This window comes from Colias eurytheme, chromosome 5 (assembly GCF_061535395.1).
Source record: "Colias eurytheme isolate Ceu_HAF_F1 chromosome 5, ilColEury1 Martin Lab GWU primary, whole genome shotgun sequence".
Classification (NCBI taxonomy): Eukaryota; Metazoa; Arthropoda; class Insecta; order Lepidoptera; family Pieridae; genus Colias; species Colias eurytheme.
The window spans coordinates 10,328,635-10,350,235 of NC_142984.1; the positions used below are offsets into that span (position 1 = coordinate 10,328,635).

The 21,601-nt window shown below is 31.7% G+C and overlaps 3 protein-coding genes and 1 long non-coding RNA gene across 4 annotated transcripts in view; 2 read left to right on the plus strand and 2 right to left on the minus strand.

Moving 5' to 3' along the window:
- The window catches only part of LOC149908640 (uncharacterized), a 99,012-nt gene extending 90,963 nt beyond the window's left edge, over nt 1-8,049 (plus strand). Inside the window, exons 4-6 of the mRNA XM_090102333.1 lie at nt 4,829-4,962; nt 5,320-5,521; nt 7,666-8,049. Coding sequence (XP_089958459.1) covers nt 4,829-4,962; nt 5,320-5,521; nt 7,666-7,829 — 500 coding nt within the window. The 3' untranslated portion in view covers nt 7,830-8,049. The remainder of the gene's footprint in view (nt 1-4,828; nt 4,963-5,319; nt 5,522-7,665) is intronic.
- Nucleotides 1-21,601, minus strand: part of LOC149908636 (uncharacterized) — a 306,382-nt gene that overhangs the window by 196,326 nt on the left and 88,455 nt on the right. The window lies entirely within an intron of this gene.
- On the minus strand, nt 1,812-3,462 carry LOC149908641 (uncharacterized). Its single transcript, XM_090102120.1, has 2 exons — nt 2,952-3,462; nt 1,812-2,585 (listed from the first exon to the last, which is right to left on the minus strand). The coding sequence occupies exons 1-2, from the start codon at nt 3,118-3,120 to the stop codon at nt 1,813-1,815; spliced, it is 942 nt and encodes a 313-aa protein (XP_089958246.1). The 5' UTR covers nt 3,121-3,462; the 3' UTR covers nt 1,812.
- Nucleotides 16,500-18,902, plus strand: LOC149908642 (inter-alpha-trypsin inhibitor-like). Its single transcript, XM_090102173.1, has 4 exons — nt 16,500-16,620; nt 17,366-17,554; nt 18,185-18,339; nt 18,720-18,902. The coding sequence occupies exons 1-4, from the start codon at nt 16,500-16,502 to the stop codon at nt 18,900-18,902; spliced, it is 648 nt and encodes a 215-aa protein (XP_089958299.1).

A 21,601-nucleotide genomic window follows, 5' to 3' on the forward strand; every position in this document is an offset into this window, starting at 1 on the left:
GAAGGGGGTGTGTTTCTCTGTAAGGAGAAGATAATAAATTTGGATTGGGTTCGAAAATTAACATTTTTCCAACTAGAAGAGTCTGTAATGTGGGAAACCAGGCTTGGGATTTCCATAAAGGAAATACCAAGATACCTTCTGCTTTATCACATTGTATTTTTCTAATGCATTTTAAAACTAATGAGAAAGGAGGAAATGCATAAAAAAAATATTTACTCCATTTAACAGTAAATGCATCTACAGCAAACGCTTCAGGATCTTGTTTCCATGAGATAAACTTCTTACATTTGTTATTGATTCTAGAGGCAAATAAATCAATTTCTGGGCAGCCAAATTGTTGTACAATTTCATCATAGGCAGTATTTGAAAGTTCCCATTCTATGTTTATTTTCCTTGATTCAAAGTCAGCTTCAAAATTATCTTTTGAATTTATGTATGACGCATACACCCAGATATTTTTTCTCTCGCAATATTGCCAAAAAATCCTAGCCATTTCATTTAAATGAGGAAATTGAACACCACCCATTTTGTTAATATATGCTACTGCTGTTGTGTTATCCACTCTGAGTAAGATTTCACAATGACTTAGGTCTTTTGTAAAAGATTGAAGTCCTAGATAAGCTGCCTTAATTTCTAAGAAATTGATATGGTTTTGCCTCTCAGTGGAAGACCATGAACCTGAAGCTCGCTCTATACCACAAGCTGCTCCCCAGCCAGTGGTTGAGGCATCTGTCTGAATTTCTAGAGAAAAATTATAATTTTGAATCGGGTTAGACCTATCTATGTTCTTTGTCCACCATTCTAATTCGGAAGTAACTATTTTTGATAATTCCATTTTTTCATCATAATTGTTATCCTTTTTAATTAAAGCAAGATATCTCTCCCTTTCTAGAAGTTTTGTATATACCCATGAATAAGGTATAGCTGGACAAACTGAAGTTAATTTTCCTAGCAGTTGAGAAAATTCCCTTATTTTACAAGACTTAATTTTCTTGAAATAATTAACTTTTTCTATTATAGATAATTGTTTTTCTAGAGGTACCGATAAGGACATTGATCTTGAATCTATAATTAGGCCCAGGTAAGTACAAGTCTTTTTAGGTGTGAAAATACTCTTTTCAAGGTTAATAATAAAACCTAGATCTTGAAACAAAGTGCACGAAATCTCTATATCCTTCCTACATTGTTCTTTTGATGAGTTAAAATATATTATATCGTCTAAGTAAGATGTCAGGACAATATTTTTATTTCTAAGGTAGGTACATATTGGTTTCAGAAGTTTTGTGAATACAAAAGGGGCTGTGCATAAACCAAAAGGTAAGCAGTTAAATTCATACAACTTATTGTCAAATTTAAACCTCAAAAACTTTTTTGATTCATTTGAAATAGCCACACTAAAGTATGCATCTTTCAAATCTAATTTTGCCATATACCAGTCTTGAGTAATTAATTTACATGCTGTTCTCATGTCTTCTAATTTGAAATGACATGTATCAATGTATTGATTTAATTCTTTTAAATTCAATATAAACCTGAATGTACCATTTGGTTTTGGAATTACAAATATTGGTGATATAAACTGGCCCACTATATATTCACATTGAGATACAGCACCCAAATTTATTAATTTTTCAATTTCCCATTCAATAATTTCTTTTTCTTTGTTAGACCAAGACTGATGGGGTCCTGTATGCTCTGGAGGGATAAAATTAAATGGGATATTGTATCCCTGAACCCATTGTAAGATTACCGGGTCATTAGTAATTTTTAACCAGTTATGAGAAAAAAATTTCAATTTACCGGCATGTACCTCTAGTATCTGCGATATTTGTTTTGGGGTTGTCGACTGGGGCGCTGGGCTTGAGGTCTCTTCCGCTGTTGTAGAGGCCTCTGGCCCTGGGCTTGCTGGGGAGTCTGAATTTGCTTGGCTGGCACGCTGCGAGGTTGATGATGTGCTTGCCCGCTGCGGGGTTGAGAATGGTGTTGCAGCGGGCTCTTCCAGTTTTCCTGTCTTATAGGTCTTTTAATTTGGGAGCCTGTTTTTTGAATGCTCTGGGCCGCTTTAATAAGTTCCCCACAGTTTTTACCAAAAAGGTATTCGTCTGTTTTTACCTTTTTGACTGCTTCCTTTATAACTGGACTTGTTCCCGCAAGAGCAAAAAATTTTCTCGATTCGGAGTCTTGGTGGAGAACTTCTGCGGCTAGTTTTGCGGAGTCATTCAGTTGTTCTACAATTTCTTTGGTATTTATATTACCCTTAAGGACACAGGTAAGTGCCTTACCTAATGCGACCATCATTTTACCTATTAACGCCTGACGGAAAACTATTCGTTTGTCTCGCTTCTTACTGGCTTCATTCATAGCCGCTGCTATCTCTTCATTCAAGACAGGCGGTACAGCTGCCATAAAATTTATTGGTGAGGGGTATTTCTTTGTTAAATTTTCTCTGGCTTCTTTTCCAAGTCCCTGATGAATGATGTTTGTCCATCGTTCTGTCAGCTGCTGCTGTATCTCCCCACCAACAATGTTTTCCTTCTCACCTTCCTTGCCCAGGGCTAACAGAAGCTCCTCTGGGATATCTTCGACTGTAAATAATATAAAACAAAATGTTATTCATTTCTCATACTACTATATGATTTTATTTATTTAGGGAACAAACATTTCTGTCAGGCTGTGGTTGTAACTGTCTATCCACAAGTGATAGCACTAGAAAGTAAGAATAAAATGTCTATCCGCTAAGTGATAGCGCTGAAATGTATATATCTGACACTGTCTACCCGCTAGGTGATAGCGCTGAAATGTATATAATATATAACTGACATTGTCTACCTGCTAGTGGTAGCGCTAAGTCAAAAATTAGTATTGGGCCTGTACACTAGTTTAATAGGTACTAAATCTACCACAGTTATCCAGTCGTTTGAAGTAGGTAAGATTTGGGTTAACAATATTACCTGTCAAGTCTTCAGTGCATTCAACAGGAGGAGGAGGAGGAGTCCCTGGACTTGACTCTCTATCTCTATCAGTTCTGCCTTCACATTTCTTCAATTTTCTTTCCAGTTTTTTTAATTTCTTCCACAAATCTTCTTGGGAATAGGAATCTGATCTTTTTCTTTTCCCCATTTTCACTTCACAATTATTTTAAGACAGTGATTTTTGCAACGCAAACACAAGAGAGATAAAACACGCGCGATCCGTAGGTACAATGAGAAAGTTTTTTCAGGAAACGGAAATGACTAGTGTACGAATATAACGAACCTAACAAAAAACCCGCTTTTTCGTTCAGAAAAACACTCATGTCATGTTGACATGTACAAACAGGTTGCAATGCATAAACATAACATAAACATAACCTCTAAACCGGTACATACGCGATATTTAATGATATTCTTTGGTAAAACGACGTTAATATCTTCGTTTGACTACCAAAAAACTTTTATGCTATGTATCACTTACCCCTTGAACGTTAGTAAGAATTCAATCCATTTATGTACCTTTAATGCACTCGTCATTGTAAGATTTCCTTTGCATTTATAAGCTTGTAGCACTTGATTTATTCAATTTACAGTGGAACATGATATTAAAACTTAGTATTAGTAATTAATACACTTGTTTTTAAATGAAATTTTCATTTTTATAAAAATAAACAAAATTTTACTGTGATGGCTTGCGCACAAAAAAACGTAATGAAGTTTGACAGTTGCGTTCCGGATATTGTCGTGTTTTTGTTTTTTTTTTTTTTAGCTTGGATACATTGTGATGGCTACTAGCATGAAACCGTAGACTACCATAGTAAAAACCGTCTCAGACAAGGAGAGAGTATAATTCTCGATTTTTAGACTCCTCTTAATAATAATTATCTTAGGAAATTACGTCTGCCCGGTGACTAGGGGCTTTTTTATAGAAGAGTTGGCAAACGAGCATGGTCATCGCATTTTGGTAAGCAATACCACAGACTATACGCATCTACAGACGTGTCCGAAGATGTGTTGCTAACTTTTATTACTGACTATCTAAGTCTTTTACTGATATGTACCTACAGTGTATAAAATTGTGTCCAGTGTAAATGTCCCTTTATTCAAATAATAGTTCATTATTTGAATAAATTCATAAAATATTCAAACAAATACCGGTCGCATATCTCATGTCTGAAAATGATAATTCAATTCTGTTAATTTCATCAAAAACATTTATATTCGAATTACTCACAATCGTGAAATTACTGTGGCAATAAAATGAGAAATTGGCTGCTCTATAAATTGATTATCGAATTATTTCGATACAAAATTGCGTTATACTGTAGTTTTTGTATAAAAATTTGATACTTTAATAGTGGAAAAAATGTATGCTAAATTGAATAGATAGATATTATCGAATAAACCGAAAACTAAAAAAGTACCTGCGTGATATTTAACAAAAAAAGAAATATATTTCGAAGAATATCTAATTGTTTGTTTTTATGTGTGTGCTATTGATATTTTGAGAAATTTCATGCATAGTTTAATCGATTCTTAGAAATTTTCACTTTATATTTTGTACCTAGTGAGCTTTTAAATTGACATCACTCAGAACAATTTTAATTACCTATTAATCTTTATTTTCCAAGAAATAAAAAAGTAATTATAAGCATACAGTGTGCCGAGCACAAGTGACAGAAGTGAAACTTCTTTGCCAAGATTCAAAGATACCAAAATCGTCGCTATACTCCATGACGTGACGGTATTGTCATGACGCGACCTTAAAATTTTACTCTTCACGCGCCTAAACAAGTTTCTTCAATAATTTTAACATTACACATTAATTTTCTAACCCTTTTTACCATATTTTTCAGCACTACCAACGTCGATACCGGTTCTCAACGCAGACAAGGACCGCTACCAACCTGGAGAGATTCTCCGAGCGAACTGCACGTCACCACCGGCCAGACCATCTGCCAACCTCACTATTTTTGTTAATGAGGAACCGGTATGTTCTGTTTTAACTATTTGTTAGTTGCCAAATACAGCAATAAAATTAATGATTAATGTTTCTGTGTAATTGTAACTGCTTGTGTAGGAATTAATAACAGTCATCTGGGTTTGAAAATTTTATTTATTTTACTTCATCTACGAAATTCTCTATCAGAAAATTTCTTTGAGATTGCAATTTGGACAATAAATTAATGCATAATTTTATGTATCCCATAATTATTATTATTTTTTGATATCCTAACATTATATAATTCATTCCAATAATCAAACATTACTTACTAGAACTACTATCTATTCCTAGAATCATTAGTAGTTCATAGTTTATTTAATATTTTTATAAACACATTTCCAGGTACGAGCATCAGAAACAAGCCTCCACCCGTCTGAAAGTGGCTTACTCACAACAAAAGTGAACATAGATATAAAAGTGACCCCAGCGCTGTTCCCTGGGGGACGCCTGCGGGTGGCGTGCTACGCGACTATGTATAACGTCTACAATAAGTCCGCTAAGCTGGACTTCTTGACGCCGGAGACTGATCCACGGCCGGAGAGAAGTAAGTATTTATAAAAGAAGAAAAACTTAATATTAAAAAAAATGATAGTGGATAGAGAGACTAAAATTTAATTTATAGAGCCGTGAAAAATAAGAAAAATTTCTATTGAAGGATAAAATATCTATAGGATGAGGATAATATTATATGAATAGTTACCGTGTTTTGAAAATTATATTAAGTTATGATCGTGTACAAAGCCTGTCTTGTAAAGATTACTTACCAAATATTTGACAAAATAGAAATAATTGCAAGCCTAATTATTATCCACTTAAAGTAAAGAAAGCTTACGATTTTCGTAAAAATTATACATCTACAACTCAACAAAAACAAGATGTAAAATAAATTCGCAATCCTTCTGAGTCTAATTCACATCTAGAAACTTTATAAAAAGTCAGTACAATCAAATTATCAGCTTTGAAAGTTAGGAATAAATATGATCCCAGTGTTGTTCCCTGGGGCACAACTTTGGGACTCGCTGCACAATGCGTACAAAGAGTTAGCAAAGTTGAAAGATACACAAAGTTATAGCAGTAAAAATGCTTCGTGATATTCGAGTCACATTTAGGTATATTTATTTGATTTAATTAGTGTGTACATTATTTAATTATGTTAATAAGTGTGACCTAATGACAAACAAACACAGTTTATTATTTTTCGTTTGATTGTTTCAACACTAGGTACTATTTTATGTTTTCAATTTATTACTTTGTAAACAAAAAATGTACTATACTACTACTATAATAGTATTTTTTGTCAAGTACCTTTACGTAATTTATCAATATCTAAACCAAGTTCATAATAAATGTCAACATCAATACTATCGTTAAGATAAGTTTGTTATTCTATTTCATGAATATTTCAAATGAGCAAAGCATATGCTCATCATAAATCATTAATACGTAAAAGTGTTACTTCACCGTTCCACTGAAAAGCTTCGCTTGTAAAGTTTCAGGACGTATAAAAGTTTGACTTCACACCAAGCTTCACACTCTCGAAACAGTTCTGTGTGATTACGAGCCTTGTTTAAATTAAACATGATGTTCTCGCGTTTGGAGATGAGTCGATTGAAATATTTTCAAAGCCGAAATTGCTAAAATTGCCAAAATGTTTGAGGACAAAGGTATCTGTCGTATCTATTGTCCTAGCGCTTTGCTCATTTATATATTTGAGAGTACCTTTATTGATTGTTATAATATTTTTTTAAAATAGAAAATAATCTCTTTTATAACATTGATCTAATATGTTTCTTTTGTTTTCATCTCTGAAATGCTCATTAAAAGATGAAACTTTGAAGCATTGGGCTGTTTCACATTTTTATCTATTGAGAAAATGTTGCTATCTAAAAATTTAAAGGTTTTAAATTTTAATACTTATACAACATATCTAAGCAATTTATAGCAAAACTACATATCTTATATATAAAAATGAATCGCAAAATGTGTTGGTAAGCGCATAACTCGAGAACGGCTGAACCGATTTCGATAATTCTTTTTTTATTATATTCCTTGAATTACAAGGATGGTTTTTATGTAGAGAAAAAGTTTATATGTACCACGGGCGAAGCCGGGGCGGACCGCTAGTTTTTATATAAAATCTGCGAATACGTGGCATTTCTCAATTCCTATCTGATTCAATTTATACCAAAGTTTGTTGAACGTACTTAGTTGTAAAATTGTTGCTTCTGTATTTTCTACGATTGCAGCAACTTTAGTTACTTTCTGCTTATCTACGATTATTAAAAAGTGGAAATATTTCTATTTTGTGTTTGAATAAACACGGTAAAACTAAGCGATGGTATATAAAAAAGCGTCAAAAATGATATTTCTGAGTGATAATATAATACCAATGCAAAAATATCTGAATTTTATTCCAAATCATCCCGGCTGGGACTTAGTAATTTATTACTCACTAGATGACCAAGTGAATGTTGTATCACTAATAAAAACTATGAAAACCATTTTACATATTTTGTTTCTTACCGTTTAAACCTTATTATTTTCGTATTTTCCACAAATATTTCTAGACTAAAATGACTAAATGGAACTTTGGATTGATCCAAATTGTTTTTGTATGCATAATATAATGTATTTAGATCTTAAGGAACCCGGTAAACTTTTTTTAAATGCAAACTTTTCTCTTTCCAGTAACTCTCAACGGAGGAGCTTCAAGAACATTCCTCAGCTGGCTTCCACTGTTTCTTCTCTTCTTTCTACCTTTAGTATCGGGACAAGATTTTGGTTTCGAAGAATTTGGTTATTACAGTTACGACGATGAAAGTGAAAAAAACCTTATTTTGTCTTTGGTCTGATGTTTTTGTTATTTTTAATACATTTTTATTGAAATGCAATGGTGTATAGTAAAGTTCTGAATCAAATTCAAATTCAAATTTCTTGATTTGAATTTGAATTTGAATTTTGAATTTGTATAGTTAAGCTTTCTATCGTTTTTGTACGCAAATGTTAGCGTTAGCTCAATTTCACGTGGTTTTTTCATATTTTTAATTTATATTCAATATGAAATAAGGTGGTTTTTCTTCACCCGTAAGGATTAGTTATAATAGTAAGTTTTAATTTGAATTTTTTTTTGTTATAATGTTAAAAGAGTCTATCTTTTGCACCTGATGTGGAAAAAATTAAAATTTAAACGTTTTTTTTTTTTTAATTTTTAGTTGTTTTATCCAAAAATCGAAGAACAAAATATATAATCTTTGGTACAATTTGATTGTATTATTTATTTTGGCTTTCTGTGTGATTCCATTATATTATGGTAATTAGGAAAATTAATAGAGAAATTAATGAAAAATAATACTGTTATTAGAATTTCATATAATTTTCGATAAAACAGAATTCTAAGATGTTGTGACAACATACTCGGCCTAGATACAGTTAAATTTTTAATATATTTAAGTGTTATAAAATACATTTATAGTATCTCTTTCTTTAAAATTATAAGACGTATTGAACAGTTCAACAGTTACTATGAACTAATGTATTTACTTTGGCTATTATTTATTTTTACATATTTATTTATTTATTTACGTCGTACCTACCTATATTTTTGTCGTAGGTTTCTAAAATTTTTCTTTATTCTGTCAAAAAAGATCTTGTAATATTAAGTTCATAATATAAGAATCAGCTAACATTAGATAAATTGTAAATTTGTAAATAAAGTCATTAGTACGCAGTTAAAGATGTTAGACCAGTCTGGTTAATTGAACTAGTCGTCATACGCATGATCATTATAAAATATTCTTTTCAATACTGTGGACAAAATTAAGTCTCAATGATTTTTTCAAAATACGGGAAAATAATATTTTCGGGTTTATTCTGTTGTCTGAAGATATTTTTCTTTTTCTTTGTTTCTGAATTATTTTACTGAAACTAGTATTCGGTTATGTGCAATTTTTCAACATATAATTTTTAAATTTGACTATTTCTTCTATTTTTGGTAATTTTATTGTAATCCTGCGTATGTAAGGCTCCAAAATTGCGTAGTTCAATTTGGATACTTTAATATTATATATCTAATAATAATAAAAAAAACATAGGTAAGTTCCAAGTTGATGTCATACAAAGAATGAAGAGAAAAAAACTACCAAAAACTATAATCTAAATGTTAGTATGTACCTACATCCTCTATGAATTTAATGATAATACCTATTTTTTTATTTAAAATTATTTTAATTAAAAAAAATGATTTTGTTGTTGTGAGACATCAACCAAAGAAATTTACTTAATTAATGAAATTTAAGATTTCAAAAGTAGTTAGTGAATTCCAAACAAGATTTATCTTATAAGACGTGTACATCTACAATACGTACGATAGATAATATAATAATGTACGTTACAATATTTTTTTTCTTCACTTAAAAAATATACTTACCTATTGAACTTATTTTTCACTTCAAAAATAAATTGAAAACTTGATTCTATATTAATTATAAATTTATTTACTTACATTCGAATCTTAAGTTTTAATTTTTAATACCTTGCTTATACATAAATAGTTTATGTACACAAAAATATTGTCAACAGTTTTTAGCTGTTTGAGAATTGTATTTAACGTTTTAAAGTGATATTATAGTTTATTAATTAAATTGTCATAAAATGAAAAATTTAGCGGAATTAGTGTTGTGATATTATTGTTAATTTAAGCATTTTTTTAATTACCGATTATTTATTAAATATTTTTTTGTATAAGTTGAAATGAATCATTCAATTTAGGTTGTATTTTAAATAAACTTTTGCTATATGCAGCAATTTTTAATAACTTTTTTATATTCATTTTAATTATTTTTTCATACGTTATGATACAATTGAGCATTGTTTACAAAGACAACATAATATTATGTACTTTTTTATGTAGTTGCCTTTATTAAACGGCCTATTAAAATTGTTTTATCTAATTTTAGCGATTATTTAAGTTATTTCTACGATTTTACTACTAACTAAGTACCTATGTTTCTGTATTTTAAACCTTTACGTATTGTAAACTACTGGTATAATTTAATATGTGAATAATAATATCATCTCTCTTGTCTCTTTTATTCAGTGGTATATATATATACATACCTAGAGTCCCATTTAGGTATATAAAATAATTTGATTTTATTACTTGATGAAAGCCTGACCGATATTTTTAAGTATGCAATTCCTGTGTATATTGTTTATAAAAATACAATTCAACATACAATTATATATTATGATTAATACAATTCTTATAATTTCACAAATTTATATACCAATGTAGTTTACAAGTCTTAAATATTTAGTTACTATGGCTTATGAAAACAAATCCAATAAGGACCTCACTTATGCTTACGTCACTGCCCGACACCTCAACGTGTATTGGTTGATAAAATTATTTGTTTTATATTAAAAAGATTTTAAGCTATTGCATAGCTTTTATCTCAGACTTTGAGCGCGGCGACCGAATGTAAAAAGTCAGTAACGAAAAAACCTAACACCAGCGATGCGATGCTATGCAATAGCTTTACCGCGGCAGTCCTCGAGTGCTACACATAGATATTTTTTTTATTTTATAAGAAATATTATGTAAAACAAGGTTTTTATCAACCAATACTCAATCTTATATCTATTAGCTGTATAATTTGCACTATCTTTTCAAATGGTAATTTTTATAACAATTTTTTATTAAGTCTAAGCATTTTACGTAAAATATTGACAATGAAAATGTAAATACAATAATTAAGAGCAAATAAAAGTGAATTAATTGATATAAAGTGTTTCATTATTACTTGTTAAATAGGAGTAAGTCTTTAAGTTAAGTATATATTGAAACTAAATATTATGAAAAAATTGATATGTTCATTGAATGTGGTTATGATTGAATAAATTATTAATCGTATAAAAGAAGTTGAAAAGATTTAATTTCTGAATGTTCGATCCGAACCTAAATAATACTAGCGTAGATTAAAACACGACACAAGAGAGTTAGCGCGTAAGAGCAACTTTTGTCTCCGCAACTATTTTGTCTCTCCCATCAACTCTATGGGCTAATAAAAAAGTCTCCCGGGAGTTGCATCGCTACGTGCGCGCACTTTCTTACTTTCTAAAGTGATGTTTAAAAATATCAGCAGCAATCAGAATACTATCTAAATGTAACAGCGAAATAGAAAAGCGTTGGAATACAGTATCATAATATTAAACGAGCTGCATTTAACATTGTTTTACTCGAAACTATGAGTTTTGCTTAAAATAAATATATTCCTAATAAACCACAGCTTGTAAAAAAGGCGACAAGATACTACATATTTTATAAAACTTACTAACGTAAAGCTGAAACACGGTTGTAACAAAAATAACAGTTGTTCTTAACTATTACATTAGATGGCGCTTTTATAAATTTATGAGTTTTAAAGCTGGGAACAGAAGTTATCGTTTAGGCTTGATTCTATACTTTGATAGCTAAGGGTTGGTAGAAATCACATAAATCAAACTTTTTTGGTAATTACATGCCAATCACCGCACGGAGTTTTCCTTTACTGATTGTAGGGATTGTCTTGAATAGATACTTTTAAAAATGAAGGCATTTAAATTGGCAATTTTTAACATTACCTTGTATTCTCCGTGTCATGGCAATCACTTAGGCAATACGAATGCCTTCCACTGCACGTTGCATAAGGTAAGGAAATTCATAATGAAACTTTCCATGAGTACCTAGCTCTCTCTCTCTCTCTAATCCTCTTTAATATGTACTAGCCTTAGGTACTAGCCGTAAGGGTACTCTTATTACAGATCTACTGAATATTAAAAAAAAATCGTTTTGCTATGGGATACAGGGATTTTGGTCACAAACACTGTAAAATTTTTGAAGTAAGACATAGGTACCTATTTAAAATATAATGTAATCATAGCACTGATACTCATATACTACAACACATTCCTTCCATAAAATAACAATCAATCCTTTTCCATAATTTCAACGTCACATGAAACTAAGAAAAATAAAAACGGCTCTCACAAAACAAATAGCACAAACTAATTGTATGCCGCGTCTTCGCATAAATGAGCTGCGAATTATAAAGGCAATGCAATTAGGGGCGCGCTAGAAAAATCAAATTAAACCCCTAATGAACAAACATCGTCCATGAGTTCCCTGTAGGGCACACAGAGTAGCTAGCACAGAGACCACTGTGCTCCAGGACGAAGAACAAAGTACTTATTAGAATATAATTTTTCTAAGATTCACTACAGATATACTTTCATGATCTAAATCGAGATTGAAACTATCAATTTAGTACGAATAACATCTGAATTATTTGTGGTCGAAAGACATTTAATTCATATTTAAACAAAACTTGAAGTTGATACAAGTTTCGATGTAATTTTATATGGAATTAAGTCAAGTAAGGAGAGGAAAAGATGTACAGTAAATAACTTGCAATTCAATAATTAAATCAATTATACGAAGCTCTTACACACTAAGTGCTATGTACCTTAGCTAGCATAGCTGGCTCACTTTGGTCAAAGAGACTACGGTAGATATAAATAAATTGTTTTGTCTTATTCCATTTTTACGATATTAACTTTATTTTGATATGTATGTTCGCTAATAGTCCCCTCGAAGTACATCTTCATAATATCGTAAACATTACGAACAAATAGAAAAAAAAATGTTGTGTGGTTTTATGAAACCACGGTAAAAGTGAAACTTTCCGAACACTGCTTTATACCTACTCGGCAGCCGACCGTCACGCGACATGCGCTACACAGACCAAAAAGTTTGAGACGATGTAATGAAAGTTTCACTTTAAAAAAAAAAAAAGACGTGTGGCACTCGGGGACTGCCGCGGAAAAGCTTATTGCATAGCATGCCTTCAAGCCACACCTCCGTGTCCGTCGGAGTGGGGAGCGTGAGGTTTTTCGTTACTGAATTTCTCGATTCTGTCCTCGCGCTCAAGGCCCGCGATAGAAGCTATGCAATAGCTTAATAAAATAAACTCCGCCTCTGTTGTCTAGCTACTCTGTACACTCATAGAGCGCTCCTTCCCGTCGCATAGTTTGTCGCCACGGCTTCCGCTGAAGCGGTATGCCACAAGTTTAGCTAAGAATTTTATTCTAGGTTAACTTTAGGTCAATGCATAGCTTTTACAACCGTTGAGATTTGAGTTGAACGTTTTTAAATCGCTATTTACAAGAAATACATGCTTACATTTGATAGAGTTGGAAATAGGAGAAATGTGAATAGAAAAGTAAAGGGTTTGTTGTTATGGTAAGAAGGTAAAGTTATAAGATGGTTATTTTTGTACAATATCCGTACAAAAATAACCATATATAGCCTTAACTTCATATAATATATCGATTAACAAAACATACAAAGCTTATTATGTTTTGTATCACACATCGAAGGATTTGTAGCTGAAATCATTTATTTGTAGCTGAAAAAGATATCATCGATATGGTAGGTATTTAATTCAGGTCATTTAAACTTTACCTAGGTATTCCTAATCCTTTATAATATGTTATGTAGAGCTTAAGAGTTTTCTTTTAATTATAATATCTTATATATATAAAATTCTCGTGTCACAATGTTAGTCTGCATACTCCTCCGAAACGGGTGGACCGATTCTCATGAAATTTTCAGTGCATATCGGGTAAGTCTGAGAATCGGCCAACATCTATTTTTCATATGTACCACGGGCGAAGCCGGGGTGGACCGCTAGTAATATTTAATATTGTAAAATTCTAGATTTTCGAAGTTATTTGAATTTGAACTTTGTTTTGGTGGTTGTCAGTTGAATTCATAACAGCAGAATTAATTAATGTTAAATTATTTGTATGAGTGTTTAGTTTTCGGATAACAGTGTGTTAATAAACGTTAATAAATTACTATACATACACTAAAAGTCTTCCGTATTGAGCCTCCCAGTTGACACTACGGATTAGACATAACCTAAACGTAATTCCAAACAAAGTCTATAGGTATTCAATAAAGGAGACTTCAAATAAATCCGTATTTTCCGAACGAAACAATTCAAACGCCAATAAGGAAATCTAGGTGTCAACCCAGTTTTCGCAAATACCTGGAAAATTTCTACATACACGTCTTTTCTGGATAAATCTCTTATTTTAACACAAAAATAAAACGCGGGAAAATTTCACGTGGAGGTGCCAAGAAATTGACTTTATGTCAAGTGCATTCATGTGAAGAACGAAGACTAATGTAAGTCAATAAAGGCTGGTCTGTATGGATTTAAATACTATTATTTCCAAAGAATTGATAGAGTTACTTTTCGTTGGATTATACCTAAATGTTTCCTAATAAAAAAGTTTTTTTAAGCTATTGCATAGCTTCTAGCGTGGGCCTTGAGCGTGGGGACCGAATCGAGAAATTCCGTAACGAAAAAACCTCACGCTCCCCACTCCGACGGGCTCGGAGGTGTGGCTTGAAGGCATGCTATGCAATAGCTTTACCGCGGCAGTCCCCGAGTGCCACACGTCTTTCTTTTTTTCATTATTACAGTATTATTCATTAATTGCTCTCGGTATGCTTTTCGTGTTAATATATATACACACACACACACACAGGCAAATTTTCCTAACCCAAGTAAATAAAATAATTTCCTTTCCATGTGATACCAACACGTTATTAATTTTTAAATACACATTATTTTCCAAATTAAAAGCTAAGCAATATACTTATTAGTTTTAGATCGCACACTTTTTTTAACTGTAAAAACACAGCCCATATTACTTTATTTTTACACTTATCTCTCCAACTAATGAATACCAAACAAAACTCAAACCCAAAAACACATATATCCGACCTTCACGAATTATACAGGCAAAATTATTCAACATATTCATGTAACACAAAACACTGCCCTTACGTCTAACCTAAACTTCTGTAACTCGGAAAGCCTCTATTAACAATGCAAATGTACTACTGTTCTCCATTTCATGCCAAATACATATGCTAATTGAGTTTTACCAAAAACGCCGTGCTATCAAAGTTCAAGGAAGATGCTCTCTGATGTAAGGATAGTTTTCTTTAGCATATAATATTATATCGTAGTGTTGGGGATTTGAATGAAGCGTTTATCTATCAACTTCGTATAATATATTACATAATATATTATGTATTATGCATTATGAGCAAACATTTTTGAAGTGAAACTTGAGTGAAACTTGCGCGTTGAGTGTAAAATTTAAGAATTAAAAATTTCAAGGTCCCGTCTTGGCAATTATACCATCACGCCATGGAGTGTGGCGATGATTTCGGTATTTTTGAATCTTGCCAAAGAAGTTTCACTTCTGACACGTGTGCTAGGAATACACGCTATTTTTATGTGAAAAGTCTGAATTTGAAAGAAAGCTCAATATGGTCTGAATATATTCACCCCATGACGCTTGAAGAGCTGTGGTCTTGGTATACAACATGCAGAAAGCTTAGCTTTGAAATAAAAAAATGAGAAATCTGTTTCATTTACCTCAGAAATTGAAATAGAACCTGCTTGTTAAGTTTTACGTGTAGCAACTAAGCGATTATTATACCTGTCGTGTTTTAAAGTAGCACCAAGAAATAGAACCATGGACAATATCACAAATTAAGAGAACAGAACACCACTGCCTTCTATCTCACACTCCAGCTCATCCACAATACATAACCTTAACTAAAACTGTTTAAAACAAGCGTTACATATCTACAAATAATCACACACACGATAATCTGCATATTAAGTTGAACCGTACCCTATTCCGTCTTCACCGTTAATTTATGAGTGTACGGAGTGAAGTTCGCTTTGTTTTAAACTTTTACAAAGTTGGATTTGACATGTCGGAGTCGGTCTGACTGAATTCTCGACATGACTATATTATGAGATTTGCTCAAGATGGGGAACTCTTGTGTGCGGAACACTGCTTTCTAATTACAAACGTATGAATTAAATGCTAGGTTCTACATAAAGCATGTGGTGGAAATGGAGTCTCTGAGTAAAAGGATACAATATAGCGTGTGAAAGACATCTTTATGAGTCTGAGGTATTATAAAATGTTTATAATCTAATTGAATTAATTTAATATAGTCTGCACAAACATAAGCGGTCTAGACGCAATGTCATTAAAAAAATAATTAAAATGCCTATCTACATTTTAACGGTACTTATTAATTGATGTATGTATATTGTGATTAAATCTCTTTATTTTTTGTCTTACAATGTCTCTTGTTCTCTTTTTAATCGCTACTTATTCATAGGATCCTATGTGATGACGTATGTTATTTTGTACAGGTAAGTAATAACGCAATACTAACATTATATGAATTCTTTTATCAACTCCAGTTCAATACACACACCGAAACATCAAAGAAAAATACTACCGAATACACACAATTTATTATAAACATAAAACAACAAAACAATACAGAACGTAATAAAATTTTAGTTTCAATCACGAATTTTCATTGTTTTCGCCGACATTGGTTTAAATCGAGGAAATGTTTCAATTTACTTGTAAACATGGTGGTGCTGAAGATTAAATTTTATTTGTTATTTCTTTTGAAAGTTATTGTAGCGAAGAAACAACGATATAATACGTATAAGGAATCTGTGTCTCGGGTTACTCCGTATAATCCAGAAGGTAAAGATGATTATTCAATGCAGCTTGAACTGACCGAATAATCCGTTTGGATTGGTTGGTAGTGACCCTGCCTTCCAAGCCAGAGGTCGTGGGTTCGATTCCCACCCAGGGCCAATATTTCTGTGATGAACATAGAACATAGATATTTACTGATAATAAGGGTGCATTTGCATTATATTATTTTCAATAATAATAACGATGTAGAAATATTATGATTTGTCAGAATTGGTCATATAAAATTTTGGTCATAACATAAACTGTTTATTGCCCATGAATCGTAGTTCAATAATGACAGAGTTTTCAGAGTAAATAGCTTGGCGATAAAGATAAGCGATTAGATATAGATAAGATGATAAGACTTGGCTCTCTGCTGCTCTTCGGTCATATTACTATGCACATATTGATAAAATTATGGCTAGCCGGAGATCGCGTCTCCACTCATGAGTGATGCAGTAGCCTATGTTCTAATCCCGAGTATAATTATTAGCGGCTACTATTAAGTATTATGTGCTATAATCAATCCCTGAACAAAAATTGACAAAAATAGGACAAGCTGTTTTTTCGCGACAAAGTTTTACATACATTCATCCACATCAAAATTTCAATTTTAAATAATATGAGTAGGATCACAATTAACGATTTTAGCTACCACAACCTGAAGGGTAACATTTAAATGTTAATGCTGGTAATTTAGCTGTGTTGTTGACAAAAACTTTCATTGTATTTATTACTTTTCACTTTTCAGTGATCGACAAGACATGCCTCTTAAAGCCAGATATTGGTCCTTGTAGAGGCGATATCCTGATGTACTTTTATGATCCTTCCACCAAAGATTGTTCGAAGTTCTTCTGGGGCGGTTGCCAAGGCAACGGGAATAGATTCAATAGTCGCTCTGAGTGTCTACAGGCCTGCTTGAGTGAACCAAATGGGAGACGTACGTATTCTTTATAAACAAAATTAAATAATATAATCATTTCTCTACATTCTCTACTGACTTAATAATTCATCATATTTGTAGGGAAGAGATGACTTTTTGTGCTTTTTTAATTAGCCAATCATAAAAGTGCTTAATAGCTTAAATTTTAAATGTCTAATAATTCTACTATTTCTTACTATTCTAATCTGTAAGCCAGTGTTTATAGAATATATTTTTATATATAAAATAATATAAGATAATGACTACTATCTATAATATAAATTTTCATTTAGCTGCTGATATAAATTTTCATTAATCGCCAAATGATTACAATGTTTGTAAACAACAACTGTAGGCTTAAAGCGAAATTTTGTGTCAGTGTTTCGGGTCATTTGTAACAGGATGGCGGTTCTTCAGGGGTCTTAGTACGCAATGACAAAAAGAAAAATGATGGTCAGTCAACTGTAATATTTTATATTAGAGAATCTTAACATAAAATATTATAGTATCTTCACCGTGTGTGACGCGCTTTAGCCTACTTGAGAAAATATTTATCTTTAAAAAGAAGTAATATAGTATTATAGGTTTTATGTATATGGTCTTTAAGCTATGTGTAATGGTATCTATATGTAAATACAAATTTTCCAGGTCAACGACCCCGCTGGTGCAGTTTGACCTTTGATTATGGTTACTGTTTCGGGTCCCTTACAGTGTGGTACTTCGATCCGTTGTGGCAAGTCTGTAAGGAGAGAATCTATTCGGGTTGTGGTGGGAATAAAAACAACTTTTATAATAAGGAACAGGTGATTTTGTGTCCTTTGTCTCTTAAAATAAAGTTTAGGATAAAATGATACATTTTATACTAATTTATCTCTTTTGTGTAATGATAAGTGTATCACAGCTCAAAACTCGTAGAAAAGTAGAGAGATATTAACTCATATTTATTAGTATGAATGATGACATTATTTTTTCATGATTTTATTAATTATTATGAATGGGCTTATTAGTTACTATGAATTTTTTTTTTAATTCTTGTATAATGGGATATAAGATTATGAAGTCGCCAATATATTAACCGTACAGCAAAAGCTATGAAATAATAATAATTTGCAAAGTAAAGAAATCGTAATTGCCATTAGCACATGTAAATAGCAAATGTTTAAATAACTTCACGTTTTTTCAGTGTGAATCCATCTGCAATTTCAATACTGGGATTATCAAGTGGGCGACCAAAGGCCCCGACAAAATTAAAAAGGTCTTGATTATCAATCCTATCGGAGCCACATCGAAAAGGGGCAAGCATCAAGTGTCGACGACTAAAGTCATCAATCCTAATAAACCTAATTTGACAATAAAAAATACTTAAAAAGAAAAAAAAGAGTCTTTTAATTGATAGTCAAAAAAGTATAGGAAGACCGTTGTTATTTTGCACAGAATTTCATGAACTTCATCCCCTTCTTCATTACTTCACAAACAAAACGTTATTAAAATCGATCTTGTAGATACTGAGTAAAAATGAAACAAACAAAAAAACAATCACATTTTTCTTTTTACAATATTACTCGTAGCTAACTCATTCCTCATAATATCTATATACGACATTTTTATGCTATTATTAAACCAAGAAACTGGTATAATATAAATAAATATACAAAATGTATAAAATAAACTTTAATATTATCAACAGTAAGGTAATAAATAATCAAAATACAATGTATATCTAGTAAATTAATAAATAAATTAACAAACGATATTTTATTTAATGTACCTTTCATTTTATTATTAAAACCTTATTAACCTAAACCAGATTATTTTGAGAAAAAATCTCCTATTTTCAAATTAACAGCTGTTCATCGAAGCAACCGTTTAACTTAATTACATATTTTATGACACAATACGGTACAAAAATGTACCCCAAAAGTCAAAGTATATTGCACTAAACTTGCTACCAGTCCTATTACCCGATATGAATTAGGGGAGACCGGGGTTCGACGTTCCGATTTTGGAGTCGGAGGCAATATAAATGTAATAGAAATGTTTAAAATCAACGATTCCTATATAAAATGGTGCATAATTTATCCTTCTTTCAATATGTAAACTTAAGTTCTTTGAAATAAGCATATATTATTGCTCAGGATATTTTTTCTACAAAAAGTCGACAAGGAACAACTCGCCCCACAAAGGGGCTGGTTGTTCCTCAGCTGAGGTAAGTTGTTCCGCTTATCAACTCCAGTCCCTAATTATGTAGTATTAGTTGGAAAGGTATTATATAAAATAAATTAGGTGTATAATTAAATATTTATTAGAGTTTTATTTAAAAAAGTACAAAATCTTAATGTTATTTACAAACTTTTCAACAAAATTAAAAAATGTCATGAACATAACTGCAAACATATAATAATAACAAGTGTAGTTCAACCTAATTAATAGATTTAAGAATAATAAACATTTTTAATATAACTCAATCAACTTTTACAAACGTTTGCTTGTCAAAAAAAAAAACAAAATTATTTATTTTAATGAAAACACAAAAAATAACAAATTTTAACATTTTGAGTTATAGTTTCTTAATTCAGTCTTATAGCAATGACTTTACTGAGATCAATAATCTAAACTTATAACCTACTCTGAAAAAACAGATCCATTTCAGTACCTAACTTAAAGAAAATATTTAGAGTCGTCGTCAGAATTATAATTTTGACAAACATAAGAATGAACATTTTCAGATTTTAGGCATTTTGAATGAGCCCAATTCTTACACATGACACATTCAATCCATTGTTCACCCGGTCGTTAGTTGGAATATAAATTGCAATATATTAGACAATACCATTCTATGGTCTCTTGTCTCTTCTTCACTATCACTTCCATGATTATCTTCTTGCAGTAGTTTCCTTTTCACATTTTCTTTAACATTTGCGGATTTACTTGCCACTTTATAATTTCACTTGTTTTTACCACTTACTTTAAATTCTTTCTGACTCTTTTTTCAACTTCCTTATCGTCTTTATTTTACTATTGCTCTTTACTTTTCTTGCTTTTTCTTCAGCCAAAGCATTCTTTTCAGGCGTATCTGTCAGTATTGCTGATAAGTTGTTACACACGATCTTGGCGGTGCTTTTGGTAAAGGTTTAATTGCTTCAGGCTCAAAAGATCAAATGAAACTTTGCCCCGTTCGGTTTTTCGTTTATAGTTTCTCATCCTAAAACAAAGTTTTAATTTTATTATTAACGTGTTCCTTACGGGGCAGGTTGTTCCGCGGAACAACTAGCCCCCCACCAGAGGAACTTTGAACCCCAAATTCCATTTTCTAAAGTAACATCCAATTATAATAGAATACGTTTGAAAAAGCCAAAAACTATATTAAAAAGTTAATCACTATAGTTTGCTCGACAGATAATAGCAAGTAACACACAAATAACTAGAAAATTGATTGAAATAGACCAAAAAGTATGATGACGAAAAAATTTACTTACGTGATGTTTGAGTGTCACCAATCGACTACCACGCTAACACGCGGGCAGACCGTCACTAAAATGACTGACGCAATGGCGCGATGATATGACATTTCGCGATGCACTTCACACTTATTGCTATCTCTTTTCTTGGCGGAGCTATTTCAATCGGAACAACCTACCCCCGGCACTTTGAACCCCGGCCTCCCCTACTATACAAAAGTTAATTTACATAAATACAGCGTGGTGATACCTAATAAAAAAAGACGGGTTGCACTCCGGGAGTGCCGGCAGAAGTGAAAACTTGATTATTAACGTTGAGCAATGAGCATGTTTGATATCCATCAGTCTTACGCTTTTTCGATCAGGTCACGACTCACGTGTACTGACGCCAGTTTAAGATTTTATACCCAACGCCGCTAAAGAATTTTTCACTTCAATAAAAAAAAAATCCTTCAATACAACAAGGTTTTATTGAAGGATAAGATATTTGTATCCTTCAAATTACAATCGAGATATTTGTAATTCGTTATTGATATTATCACATTTATCATTTAGGGCTGATTTTTCAATCCTTGGTTAAAACTTATTCGTCGAATAATGTATAAAA

Bases quoted from the DNA above. Each gene is read 5' to 3' on its own strand.
- LOC149908641 (XM_090102120.1), bottom strand. From the start codon at position 3,120: ATGGGGAAAAGAAAAAGATCAGATTCCTATTCCCAAGAAGATTTGTGG. The intron at 2,586-2,951 runs GTAATATTGTTA...TATTATTTACAG, and splicing joins ATGCACTGAAGACTTGACAG to TCGAAGATATCCCAGAGGAG.
- LOC149908642 (XM_090102173.1), top strand. From the start codon at position 16,500: ATGGTGGTGCTGAAGATTAAATTTTATTTGTTATTTCTTTTGAAAGTT. The intron at 16,621-17,365 runs GTAAAGATGATT...TTCACTTTTCAG, and splicing joins TACTCCGTATAATCCAGAAG to TGATCGACAAGACATGCCTC. The intron at 18,340-18,719 runs GTGATTTTGTGT...ACGTTTTTTCAG, and splicing joins ACTTTTATAATAAGGAACAG to TGTGAATCCATCTGCAATTT.